Source organism: Mytilus galloprovincialis, chromosome 10 (genome assembly GCF_965363235.1).
Source record: "Mytilus galloprovincialis chromosome 10, xbMytGall1.hap1.1, whole genome shotgun sequence".
Taxonomy (NCBI): Eukaryota; Metazoa; Mollusca; class Bivalvia; order Mytilida; family Mytilidae; genus Mytilus; species Mytilus galloprovincialis.
In genome coordinates, this window is record NC_134847.1 from 82,916,408 (window position 1) to 82,931,635 (window position 15,228).

The 15,228-nt window shown below is 32.7% G+C and overlaps 1 protein-coding gene across 5 annotated transcripts in view; it reads right to left on the reverse strand.

The window, feature by feature from the left end:
• Positions 1-15,228, reverse strand: part of LOC143048594 (uncharacterized) — a 148,557-nt gene that overhangs the window by 104,248 nt on the left and 29,081 nt on the right. For 4 of the 5 annotated variants that reach the window (XM_076222366.1, XM_076222365.1, XM_076222369.1 and 1 more), the window contains 5 exons: positions 11,308-11,409; positions 8,681-9,159; positions 7,945-7,992; positions 5,916-6,031; positions 3,945-4,205 (listed from right to left, as the gene is read on the reverse strand). In XM_076222366.1, coding sequence (XP_076078481.1) covers positions 3,945-4,205; positions 5,916-6,031; positions 7,945-7,992; positions 8,681-9,143 — 888 coding nt within the window. In that variant the 5' untranslated portion in view covers positions 9,144-9,159; positions 11,308-11,409. The remainder of the gene's footprint in view (positions 1-3,944; positions 4,206-5,915; positions 6,032-7,944; positions 7,993-8,680; positions 9,160-11,307; positions 11,410-15,228) is intronic. The other variant, XM_076222368.1, reaches the window with a different exon arrangement.

Below are 15,228 nucleotides of genomic sequence, written 5' to 3' on the forward strand. Positions count from 1 at the left end.
AAATCAGTTGAAAAAGGCTTAACTCATCAGATGGACAAAAATACAAGTGAAGAATATATTAAGATAGTAAATGCTATTTAACATATAACAATACAATAACAACTGGTTCGTAATTCTATTATGCTGTTTTTGTGTAATGTCCTAAATTAATTTAAGATATTCGTTGATATTCTGTGGTTAACATGTCAAAATATACTATAACATTATGTATTTATGTTTTTCTTTGTGTTGAGTGTTCTTGCATTTATTTGTACTGTATTCCTGTCATGTAATGTTGTCATTTTAGCGGTATGCTTAACATTGCAATAAAGTGCGAGGTTTGGCTAGCCACATCTCAGTTTCATAAAATGTCCTGTAACAAGGCAAGAATAAGGCAGTTGTTATCTAATAGTTCGTTTCTATGTATGTATGTTGAATTGTCATTTGTTTTTGTTGCACTTCAAAGTTTCTGTGGGTTTCCTCGCATAGTTGACGTGTTTCTGTCGGTTTTAGTTTGTAATCCGGATTTATTTTCTCCTAATCGATTTATGACATTTGAACCGCGGTATAAATTAAAATCACAAAAAATACTTAGCTCCGAGGAAAATTCAAAACGAAAAGGCCCTAATCAAATGGCAAAATCAAAAGCTCAAACACATCAAACGAATGGAAAACAGCTGTCAAATTCCTAAAAAGATCTGAATGAAATTAAACTTCTGTAACTCATGTAAAGCCTTGTTTTGTAATCTTAAATAGAAAATAAGCTAGATATTCTTACATGTAGTGTGAAGAGATTATTAAGCTGTAAAATCCCTTCTTTACAACATCTATATAATGTATCACGATTTATGGCTGAACAACTATATCTAGATATTTCAGTTTTAACATGGAAAACTCTACAGAAACATGTACAACAAAATTAAAAAGGATTATATTTTCGGCCCCTTATGTTGCATTTCCTTAATGAAAGGTGATGTTTTGTTTGGCTCTTGCTTAAGACCTACATCAAAAGTTCAATGTAGGAATGTAGGATGTAAAACAAATTAATTCACACTGGTTTACGATTTTGATTTTGTTTTGGTTTTTCTTTCCAAATGAACATCTAATACAGTGTTTACATTGTGCGGGAACTTGGTCTTATAAATTTATGAATATTATATGATTAATAAACAACACATTACTCTACTAAAACACACATTTTAAAATCATTTAACTCGCTTCTCCTAAATTTATATAGCAAACAACCAAACAACAGAGAATTAGTTACTGACCTTAAACGACAATTCATTCTGCTTACTACAATTCCGATTCACAGTCTTATGAACCAACTAATTTGCACAACTTTATATAGCAGAACTGGACTAAATTTGACACGTGCATTATTATAACCGAGTACATTAGCTTTCTTTGATCTATGTTTTAATAAACAATGAAATACCAGAAAACGGGACAATTATTTAATCTTGACTGTTCAAATCTAGTAGTTGTAAAAAGTATGTATATTTATATAATGACTTCTAAGCTGGCAAATTCATCAATTTGCTGGGATTCATTTTTTTTATCACTATATTTATATATTCCATCTGCCCGGGTTTGTAGAGACGTTTTGGATTTCAATGAACGTAATCTATGTATAACTGGTAAAATGTAAGTCAATGATTTTGACACCACACATTACTTTAAAACCATTAATTTTTTTTTAAGATACAAATATTTGGTTTGGAAGTTTTACTGTACCTGTAGAAATATATTACTAACGGGATAGCACATTTTAATTTTTACGGTTATGTTTATCGCAACCGTGAATTTAGATGCTATCCTGATAGACATATACTGTATATCATATGTATTTGTATTCATTATTTTGAAATACAAATTCATTATTCAGAAACATGTACGACAAAATTAAAAAGGATTATATTTTCGGCCCCTTATGTTGCATTTCCTTAATGAAAGGTGATGTTTTGTTTGGCTCTTGCTTAAGACCTACATCAAAAGTTTAATGTAGGAATGTAGGATGTAAACCTAATTAATTCACACTGGTTTACGATTTTGATTTTGTTTTGGTTTTTCTTTTCAAATGAACATCTAATACAGTGTTTACATTGTGCGGGAACTTGGTCTTATAAATTTATGAATATTATATGATTAATAAACAACAAATTACTCTACTAAAACACACATTTTAAAATCATTTAACTCGCTTCTCCTAAATTTATATAGAAAACAACCAAACAACAGAGAATTAGTTACTGACCTTAAACGACAATTCAGTCTGCTTACTACAATTCCGATTCACAGTCTTATGAACCAACTAATTTGCACAACTTTATATAGCAGAACTGGACTAAATTTGACACGTGCATTATTATAACCGAGTACATTAGCTTTCTTTGATCTATGTTTTAATAAACAATGAAATACCAGAAAACGGGACAATTATTTAATCTTGACTGTTCAAATCTAGTAGTTGTAAAAAGTATGTATATTTATATAATGACTTCTCAGCTGGCAAATTTATCAATTTGCTGGGATTCATTTTTTTTTATCACTATATTTATATATTCCATCTGCCCGGGTTTGTAGAGACGTTTTGGATTTCAATGAACGTAATCTATGTATAACTGGTAAAATGTAAGTCAATGATTTTGACACCACACATTACTTTAAAACCATTAATTTTTTTTTAAGATACAAATATTTGGTTTGGAAGTTTTACTGTACCTGTAGAAATATATTACTAACGGGATAGCACATTCTTATTTTTACGGTTATGTTTATCGCAACCGTGAATTTAGATGCTATCCTGATAGACATATACTGTATACATGTATCATATGTATTTGTATTCATTATTTTGTAAATAAATCAGTTCGTTAGTTTTTTCCTCTGAACTGTTGTACATTTTTCATTTCGGGGACTTTTAAAGCTGAATTTGCGGAATGGGTTTTGCACATGTAAGAAATTTAAAAGGTCTCACGGTGATTTAAAGTTCTATTTTATTTTGTCTGGTTGATATCGAGAGTTGTCTCATTGGCAATCATACCATATCTTCTTATTTTTATGATTATCCATTCGCACATTTTTATAAAAGGTTACCAATTCAACACTGTAATTATATCTTTAAATATTGTTTAATCGGTACAAATATTTATTTTGTTTGTATCAGCAGATTAAACCCAACTATTTAAATTGCTAAAAACTTGTCGTTACCTAAATTTGAACATTTTGACGCTAAGTCTATTTGATTTTGGATCGGTACTTATTGCTATTTCAATAATACATGACTTTTTTGTTAGTTGTCAAAAGCTTCCAACTAGCTTCATTCACTGTGAGTACTTTGTTTCGTTTGTGGTTTTGTTGTTCTTTTTGTGTGCTTTGTATCAATCGTATGAGTTTCATGTTGTACAAAGTTTTTTTTTTTTTCATATGTTTTATGATAATATTCACTCCGGCAAAAGAGTGTCGGTATAATTGGGAAATATATCTTTTCGTTTTCTGATCGTATTCTTTAACTTTGACCGAGCAATAACTTGTTTACATTTCGTCACAGACTTACGACATTTCGTATGAAAGTGAAAAACACTAATTAGACTGCATGTATGTCGCGAATGATCATACCATTTAAATGACAATGACCTTGACCTGTAGGTATACCTGTTGGTCAAATCGTAGTTTTTAAAGACATTTGGTTGTCCTGTGTAAACATGTGTCATCATTTTACACGCATGATGTTTCCTTGAATTTTGAACTTAATGTCAAATGTTGGGGGAATTTTCGTGTCTAAACCCTTAATATTGATTCTTTACAAAAGGCATTAGCTATTTAGAATATCCATGCATCATTTAAATTGTTTTCAATTTTCAAGTGTAGCTATACTTATCGTGATGACATGAATGCTACTGCTCGCAGCCGAATGCTAATGTTCATTATGATGTCGGCGAATCAGTTTTACAACATATTACCCAATATTCCGAATAGCCACACCCAGCCAACCACAGCAATGCTACAGCAGGGATTCCAAACAAAATAGAAATTATCGCTATCTTCAGATCTTTATCACCAATGTCTGCAACACACATTACAATTCCAATAGCTAATGAAAGGAGGACAATGGTTAATACGCAGCATATAACAGGCCACCAGAGATTTCTGCAATGCCGTCCAAGCACCAGATGTTTTGAGGAAATTGTCTTGATGATATCGTTATACAGCTCAGAGCTAACCTGTGGTAAGATGCAAATTTAACATTATCATTAATTAACAATGTCATTAAAGATGGAGGTTTGGCATGCCACAAAACCAGGTTCAACCCACCATTTGTTCTTAAATTGCCCTGTACCAAGTCAGGAAAATGGCCATTGTTACATTATAGTTTGACTCTGTGTGTGTTACATTTTGGTGTTGTTTTTCTGTTGTGTCGTAGTTCTCTTATATCTGATACGTTTCCCTTGTTAACCCGGATTTGTTTGTTCTCTCTCGACTTATGAATTTCGAACAGCGGTATAATACTGTTGCCTTTTTTTAACATTAGATGAGAAACACTATCATTTGTGGATATTCATGTATAATTTCTTTTATTATTATTGATGTGAAAACTACACATCATTTTACACAAGGAAACATTTTGAAAAGGTATTTCATACCTTTATATCTTTTTTTAAGCAATTTAACATCATTTACTACCGCTTTGTCTTTAATTTTTAGAACGAATCCCCCCTTTTTTTCATTTCTTCCATTTTTTTGGACCTGACACTGAGGACCAATTTGGAACATTTCGTTTACTGATGTATGAACTTGTGTAGAAATCTTACTATGACAGAATTGTTATCCGAAGTTTGGGATATAAAAAAATGACTATTTTTTTTCTAATCGAAAGATTCCTTCCTCTTATAGATATAAACATAGTTTATAACATATGAAAATAAGTTGAGTCATGTTTGAAACGTCATACATATATAGATGTGCAACGAACGGATAGACAGACAGAGTGACATCATAAAGGCATAGTCGACTAATTATTCCGTAATGTACAGTTTTTTATAGCGAATAACCATATCAATTTGCATAATTTGTGCGATCAGACACATTATTATAACTTTTACCCGTTTAAATAATAAATTATGTCTCGGAGTACCTTCCGAACTGATGATGTAATGCAAATGATCATCAACACGATTTCAAGTAATCTTTACAAGTCTCAGATTCGTCTAGAAATGTTGTCATATATCTGACTTTGTATTCTGAAATCATTTGCCCTCTTTGATATTTTTATTTTCATCCGGAAATGATCTATAGATTGATTCAACTTTTTGAGAAAAAAATTACGTTTGAATAAAGTATTTAATTTTCCTCATTTTTACTGTTCTTTTATGTTTCAAACGAAATGACTTTCTTACGGAGCTTTATCAATTTTTTGTCGAAGTGACTTAGGCAAATCTGTGAGGTAAGAGTATTCAGCTTATAATAAAAGAGACGATTGTGTCTAAGGAAACGAATTCCCCTGCTAAAGCCTTTTATAAGATGTAAAAATACCTTTGGAACGGACGTAAGGACGGACGGCCAAGGGAAATCGTTATGTCCCCTTCGCCTAGCAGCGGGGGCATACAGATGTAATGTAGAAGAGTACGAAAATCACCAATAACCTATATTATTAGCTTCGAACACACTTCTGTTTTAAATACAATCACCATAAAGTAAGCAATTTACAACTTGTATTATGTTTTGTTTGTTTTGCACTATCCGGATTTGATAAGTTGATGATACATAATCCAAATAGGGAGGATAAGGAGACAACAAACTCGACTAAACCAACACAATAGCCATAAAAAACATTATTCACAAAATTCGTACCATTCACCTCATGTTAATATAAGTACAGTTAATGACACATATGTTTTCATTGACCGTCTGCATCTGTAGTTTTGTTTATTTACCTGCATTGGTGGTATACTAAGTGATTCTGGCACATACTTCCACTTAAAAACCGATCCTCTACAGCTGAAATGACTTTTCTCCTCATGAAGAAGATCTAGGTTCCTATTTCGGTTCACTGTAAGTAAAGAAATATTTATCGTTACAAACAGAATTAAATCATTTTCATTAGATATATGTTCATTGCATAGTATGTGATTGCTACCTTGTTTATTTTTTTAAGTTATCGAGTTAATATTTTATATTATATGATCTGATTGAAATAGCTGAAAAAAAAGTCATAGACAATTTTTTCAACTTCATTTAACCAAATGCACCAATCTATGACTTACTTATAGACATACTAATGCAATTTCAACTAAAACTTTCAAACGTGTTTTTTTCAGAATTAAGGTATTGACAACTTGAAGTCGAAAGATAATGACTGCACCTGTGATAGTTCCCTATTCATAATTCTTACATCCCAGCTCCTTTGTTTTAACAGCCGGATCGGGAAGAAAATTTTAGGAACTCAATTTTCGGCTCTCCCTCGACACCATTTGCGAGTATCGTCTTGAGGAAACGATGATAGTCCGTCGGAAGGGACGATAAATGGCTGACCCGTATTAAAAGAGAGCCATATTTCTTGCACGTTAAAGACACCCTTGTAGATTTCGAAAAAAGTAGGCTTATGCCGCTACAAGGCAGCATTCGCACATTCACACATACCACTACACCATGACGACTGGATACGAACTAATAGTAATTTAACATACTTAAAGGAAGCAAGATCTTTTTATAAGTTGGGCGAGTTGGGTGACCTTTATTCAGTGGGGTTTAAACCTTTTTCGCTAATAAGTGAGTTGTCAGACTGATTGTTCAATTTGATTTTACACTTTTTCAAAAGTTGGGCGAGTTGATAAACAAGAGGGGGCGATTTTTTTATAAAGTGGCGAGTTGACATGGTTTGATAACTACTCATCGTGTTCGGGGGTCATAAGGGGTATACATCATATAGTAATATATAAAGTATATTATAATGGTTGTGTGGCGTTCTAAAATAGATTTTATGAATTGTAAATGATTTTTCGTCTAATCTAAAACAGCTGGGATGTAAAATAGTTATCCGGCCATCGGGTGATCTTACACTGACACACCGCGTCCTTGTGGGATAACTATTAATTACAAACTGATGTGTTGATTTCTTTCAAATAGATATACTTTGATGATTCCATTTAGCGACCGATCTAGGAAGCGTTGATTCTGGAAAAAGAATCCACGGTAAATGAATAAGCTGGCGTCACGACAATGGTTTAAATTTGAATATTATTTAATAGTTATCCCACAAGATTTGTTTACTTGACTTTTGAACACCGGTATACTACTGTTGTCTTTCTTTATTCATCTAGACATTGACAATGATGGTCGGTTGAAACATAACTTTACGACAAAAGAGATGATTTCGAATTCCCAATTGCAAGCTTCCTATTTCTATGTAGAAAAATTCCATCAGCACCTGCATACGGAGTATAAATCTCGTAATTGATACGATATTCCAGGGCGTATATGTCCTATCATGAATTACTTAATAGAATGTTGATGTTAATAAAGAAGCTATTCAACCAAGAGTTCATTGTGGTGAAGTTGAAATCTTCCCTCCGTATATGTACCGCACGCCATCACGATTGGTTGAAATTTTTGAAATATCCACTTTACAGACGAAAATGGATATGTTCCAAATGTTTTAAATACAATCTCGTCCCATTTTCGCTGTGTGTGACCAGGCTATTTGACATTGTCACCGGGTTTGTACTAAAATGAGCCACTCGACAGGTGCAACATGGAGACTGAGATCACCCCTAGTTTTTGGTAGGTTTAGTGTTGATCAGAGTCTGGTTTCCTATGTTATGTTGTGCTTTGTATACTGTTGTTTGTTTGTGCTTATCTTTTAAGTCATGGCGTTGTCAGTTTCTTTTGACTTGTGAGTTTTGAATGACCCTTTGGTATCCTTCGCCTCTCTTTCATCGACTAACTTGTAATTTACTAGCTTACCTGCATCTCTCACCCGATTTAATGCCAGTTCATGGTTATATTGTTGCCCTGCAAAGCAGAAAAACAGAAAACTATTTTTACAACTATTTAGTACATGAGCATATTTTGTTTTAAGGGGGTAGGCCTTGTGGTTACACCAAAATTTTCCTCTCGTTTAATTTTTCTTACAATTACATTATTAAAAAGGTAGGGGTCCATGCATCATCTGTTAAAGTCTTACGGAAATTCACCGTTTCATTTTATGTGTAGGGTATATTGAATATGACCAGTTTTTGGGTACCCTAAAATACTATCGAAAAGACTAGTAGGTAAAAATCATTGAGTGTTTCTGCACATATTGTACTTAGAAATACCCATGACTGTTAAATTGCACAGTAGAAACATATTTTAAAGTAAATCTGAAACATAATGGTAATACAAATAGCCTGAATGTAAAAAAAAAAGATTTTAAAAATTGATACGGCGAAAAGTAGAGCCAGCTCAGATTACCCATTTTTTCAAGTTTAGTCAGAATCAGTTCCGATCATATCTTCTAGAATAGAACATTTAATATTGGAAAAAAAAACCCGAAAACAAACAGTAAGTACATACTCAGTATCAATGACTTAGCACTAAAACCATATTATCGGCTCAAGCGAGTAAATCAATCTCGTTGAGATGACCAACGATAATCTATAATTATGCAAAAAAGACAAACAGGGTCATGTATTTAATGTAAAAATGTAAGACACAATACCTTCTGCTTCAATGGCTAAGGCAAGTTTAGGAAGCCAGACGTCCATATCTCCAGTACCATTTATGTAGGTAAACGGCCTAAGATATCCTGGTATCTCACATTCTTCCTTCAACACTGGAATGATGACATTTTCTTTCATTTCAGCCAACAACTTTAATATAGCGAATTCTACTTCATATTGACACCAGTAACTCTTATTATATTCCTCCGTTAAAATAAACATTGTTTTCACGGAGTTGGACATAGCATATTCTATATTTTCTGTTATTTTCATTCCTGGAATAAAATCCGCTGAATGTTCGAAACATTTAAAGTTATAGTAATTTTGTAAGTGCTGTATTACTGTTTCCACCCACAATCTGTCACTTTCACTGTAGGATATAAACACGTGGAACTTCTTGCCATCAGGAAGCTTCTTTCTTTCAACTGATCGTTGTACGTCTTCCTTAGTTACTGTAGCCATCTGATAGTTGTCTACGCTAAAAACGAAAACGTTTTTTTTATTGTCAATTTTATAAAGTATATTTTAGTAACTATACCTGATTAATCTGATCATACATATTTTCAAAAATTCTCTTTATTAAAGTTTATTTATTAAATGGCAAAAATAACGGATTTACCGCCATGATAATGTCTCAGTGAGGAGCAGAGACCTTACACTACTTAAACAACGCATAATAGTTATCAAAGGTATCGGGCTTATAATTTGATACGCTAGAAACGCGTTCAGTCTACATAAGACTCAACAGTGACGCTCATTATGATCATATCAACATAGTTAAAAAGCCAAACAAGTACAAACATGATGAGAGTTGAGGACCAATAATTCAAAATGTTGTGCCATATACGGCTATGGTAATCTATGCCTTGGATAAGACAATTATTAGTATTTCGAAAAATTCATACTTGAGCAAACAACAAATTTATACAAATGACCATATATTTGATTTCATGTGAACACCGAAGTGCCGACTACTAGGATGGTGATACTCTCAATGACGAAACATCCACCAGTAGTGGCACCGACCCAGTGGTGTAAATAGTTATCAAAGGTACCAGGCGTATAATTGTATACGTTAGACGCGCGTTTCGTCTGTATAAGAGGCGTTAGTGACGCTCATATCAAAATAGTAAGAAAGCGAAAGAAGTATAAAGTTGAAGAGTATTAAGGACCCTCAACACCAAAAGGTTGTGCTAAATACGGCTACGGTCATTTTTGCCTGCGCTAAGAAAATCCTAATAATTTTGAGTAGTTCATACTTTAGCAAACAGTAAATATACATTGAGAATTATTTTCAGCAACCAGATATACATGTTGAACCATCGTTACAACAACTAATAACAACGACAAGTTTTAACATTCTCTAATGCTCATTGCATTATGCATGTTATGTGTATCATGTTTATTTTGAAACTTTAATTTCAACTCTTTTGGATTTTAAATCAATTAGCCAGAGGAAATAGCTGTTGTAAAAATAGTTGAAAAATTGATGAAATACAAGATAGATACAAAAAATAGGTCTGATTTGTTTAGACAAGGTCGAGTAAGGTTCAGAATATGCCGATCATGGTTTAGACTAGGTCGAGCATGTTTCAGTCTATGTTGAGTTTGGTCCAGATACGTATAAAATTGTTAAGTATGGTTCAGACTACAGCCGAGTAATATCAAGTAATTTCACACCAATTCAGACTGGTCGAGTAACAATTAGTACAGCCGTTTACAGATATAAGCCATTGCAGACTTTTACTGATCTGAAGTGTATATATGCAGTTTTGCAATACAGGTATTTATGTTGACTGTTAATTCTACGGAATCATTGAAATGAATTGAAATATTGTATGAATTGTCTTATTGAGATAATGATGATAAGCGCGCGTACTTCATTGGTTGATAGGATGAACAAATTATGAAGGTATAGGTATAAATATGCACTATGCTGCTCTGAACATATATGTCAAATCGAAAAATTATACATTACTACTGTGAAAATAAAAACAACATGATTTATTAAAGTGGCTTTTCTTCCTTGTGATATTAATTTGAATATAACTATGAAATCAATTATTTCTTTAATGTGCAACACAATAAATATTGTATACCATTGATTTCTAGCATGTTTTTATACTAACATAAGATGTTATTTTTATTCGGATATATTCATAAAATTTAATTTACACATCTAGACACCCGTACAATATTTTAAAGAAGAGTTGGTAAACTATATGAAATATCTACTAAATAAAAATGTCATGAAGGGAAATGAGGTTAGTCCCTAACCATCCCAATCAAAACCACCACATCCCCAAGACAGCCCTGACATGTATTAAAATGAAAATAGTAAACAGCCAAGTCTGACTGAATAGCAAAGATCGGCTGTACTAAAAATAGATTTCTTATCTTGATCTTATCTGACTGGTATGATACATCACAGTGTTTTCCCAATGTACGTACACATTGTACAGACAAAATTACTTAACTTTAATGTAATTTATCTTGTAAATGCTCTAGTTTTATATTCTGTTAAATATAAAATACAATACATGATCAATCAATTGATAAATTCAAAACAAACATATGCAGTTTTTAAATAAAATGTATGTATATAAATAAAGGTAGAAATACTTGCCCTTCATGTAAAATGATGATTCATTGAACCACTGTTTCCAATTGACCTAGATATCTTATACAGATCACATTTCAGAAAGCTCTTTTGAATGTTGCAGATTTTCTAGAAATATATATAACCATTGTTTATTATAGCAACGACATAAAACAAAACAATTGTGTTGCGGCAACACTCTATACAAGATATATGTTATTACCAATCAATAATTATCTATATATCAAGATATTGGCAATATTGAAAGAAAATAGTAAACAAATAATAGCTTTTCTAAAAAGCTAACCGTATCATAGTTGATAAAATTGGAATTGGAAAAGTACATGGACATTTCTTGGGATGAAATTCACAAATTTTATACTGAGTTACCCTACAGATCATTCACACCAACTTTGGTTGAAATTGGTTCAGTAGTTTAATTTACATAATTAAGTGAATATCTTTAAAAAAACAGATGAAAGACTTAATGAGGAGGACGGACAACAACAGATGCTTAATTAAGCCAAATTATTATGTTTTTGTAAACCTTTCAAAATCTTGCATGCTTTGATTTTCATCATTATACAAACATAAGGATATTGATGGAGAACTATCAGTAGTTATTCACTACAGAGTCTGTGTTTTAACATTTCAGAAGTGTTCCTAAGTTATCGATTTGGCTGTGCATTTTGTATATACATCACAGAGAACTTAAATACTAGTAATCTTGGATTAGAAAGGATATTTAATTTTGTGAGATTATTATTTCCTCAGCTGATGAGTAAGATTCATTTTACAACATTACTGAATAAATGTACTAGTATATAGTTTTGTCTATATTTGAAAGTTTCCAGTCGTTCGTTTGCCAAGTCTTTTTCTTTAAGCCATGGTGTTGTTTGTGTTTTTTCTACTTATGAGTTTGAATGTTCCTGTTGTATCTTTCTTCTCTCTTCACATAAGACACAACTTGTAAAGATCAATTATAAACTCCTATCTAAATAGAATAAACTGTTGACACAAACACATGTCTTGGCTGTATGTTATTATCATAGCAAATGTTGAAGTAAAAATACCAATACTTTAATATGTTATTATGGAAATATTCAAAGTAATGACCTTTGGTTAAAGCTACACAGAAACAAAAAATGCAGAGATAAGATATACCAATGCTAGAACTAGAGTGCACACGCAGAAAAGTATCGCCTTCTTTACAAATCATTGATATTATGTTGATAGGCCTAAATATAAAGCTTTATTACAACACAGTCACATAAATTCAACATTAACCAAAGAAAACAAAACATTGATCATGAACCATGAAAATGAGGTCAAGGTCAGATGAACAATGCCAGGCAGACATGTACAGCTAACAATTCTTCAATACAACAAATATAGTTGACTTATTGCTTATACATTAAGAAAAACAGACCAAAACACAAACACTTAACACTTAGCAATGAACCGTGAAAATGAGGTCACGGTCAAATAAAACCTGCATAACAGACATATAGATCATAAAATATTTCCATACACCAAATATAGTTGACTTATGCATAAAGTATAAGAAAAATAGACCAAAACTCAAAAACTTAACTTTGACCACTGAACCCTGAAAATGAGGTCAATGTCAGATGACACCTGTCAGCTAGACATGTACACCTTACAGTCCTTCCATACACCAAATATACTAGACCTATTGCTTATAGTATCTGAGATATGGACTTGACCATCAAAACTTAACCTTGTTCACTGATCCATGAAGTGAGGTCAAGGTCAAGTGAAAACTGTCTGACGGGCATGAGGACCTTGCAAGGTACGCACATACAAAATATAGTTATCCAATTACTTATAATAAGAGAGAATTTAACATTACAAAGAATCTTAAATTTTTTCAAGTAGTCACTGAACCATGAAAATGAGGTCAAGGACATTGGACATGTGACTGACGGAAAGTTCGTAACATGAGGCATCTGTATACAAAGTATGAAGCATCCAGGTCTTCTACCTTCTAAAATATTAAGCTTTTAAGAAGTTAGCTAACGCCGCCACCTCCGGATCACTATCCCTATGTCGAGCTTTCTGCAACAAAAGTTGCAGGCTCGACAAAAACTGCATACCAAATATCATTGACTTACCATCAGTTGTTTTCAATTAACTGACCTCAGCATTTACACTACTAAATTATTTTAAAGTCAATTTATCATGACTGAGGAGACAGGGCCTCATAAGCTTCCTAGATAATATATTAGTGGAAGACACAAGAATGCACTGAGAAAATTATTGACCTTCAGTCGGAAAACTGACAATCCTACCTACATTTCAGTTTTGAGTAGAATGCACTGCCACGTGCGAGACTTAAAATCATAACCTAAGTATTAACAGGCTAGTGACATAAAAGTTGAACTACTTAAACAGCTTGGGCCTATCCCCCCTTGGATGCGCCTATGTTGGCTACCTAGGCCCCATGTGGTAAAAAAGAAAAACATGTATGCGTTACGTGTGTTTTTCCAATGGCTGTATAAAGTATAAAGTTGATGGAAATAAAAAGCGTGTATTTATGAAAAATATTCAGTCAAATAACTATGACTAAAGCTACACAGAAACAAATATGAGGAGACAAGATATCCAAATGCCAAAACAACTGCATTCTAAATATCACTTAGCATAAGTGGCTTCCTAATAACTAACCTAATCATAAAATTGTTTTAAAGTCAATAAACCAGGACTGAGAGGCAGGGTCAATTAAGCTCCATACACATTGTATTGGTGGAGGAAGCAAGAGTGCCCTGACAGAATCACCCACATAAGGTAGGAAAACTGTCAATCATAGATATATAGTCAATTAAGATGGAGTTAAACACCATAGTTGAACTACTAAGACAGTTTGGCCACAGACACCACTTGTGGTGAAAAAGATAAAAACCATATATGCAACACATCAATTTATTATCTTCTTCCAGTGATAGATTTCTATCTAAAACAGTGCAAGTTGTATGTGCAGAAAAAATACATCAACAATAAATATATGTTATTGTAATTTTATTACAGAATAAACAAAAAATCAATAAAAATGGTTTGTCTGTATTTTAAAAGGCACTAACCAAAAACAATATTATTCAATGAAGATATCTGTACTTTCTGACTGGCATGATTTCACAGTAAATTAGCAAAATTACAGTAAATTATTTACTCTGTTACAATGCTTGAAAATGTACATGTTACATAAAACTAATTGCAATCATTAATGGGTAGTCAATGCATGTACATAAGCAGAACCTGGTCTAGAAAAATGAGCAAAATCTGATCTGGAAATAACAGCAATTGATGGATCATCTTGGCTAACCTGTAAATATCAGTATTAAAGTTGTTTACTATTGAACAGTAAATCAAAGCACGGATATGGAAATGACATTTTTGTTACCATATGACACTGATTGCAAATTTTTGTCCGTTTCAGTTCTTCAATCAACATTTGTTAATGAAAAAGCATGAGAAAATACAAACACAAGTAAATCATATCCAGTCAAATCTGTCATATTGGACAGCCCATTTGAATACAGTACTCAGTCTATGCGCAATAGTTGTTCATCACAATCAAATCACAATCACTCAAAAATTTAGGACAGTACTTTGGAAAGATTTTTGATTCCCCTAATTGAAAAACGTTATCTGGAATGAAGTGATTGGTAGGTTTAAAAATTCAATCGAAAATATGGTGTCAGTTTTAAATAAAGCCAACAGTAGTGCTTTCCTTAAAACCAATTTGATGTTGGATTACGTTAAAAGTTGAATAAAGTTGGGAAAGGAAATGGGGAATGTGTCAAAGCGACAACAACCCGACCATAGAGCAGACAACATCCGAAGGCCACCAATGGGTCTTCAATGTAGCGAGAAACTGCCGCACCCGGTGGCGTCCTTCAGCTGGCCCCTTAAAAAAATATGTATACT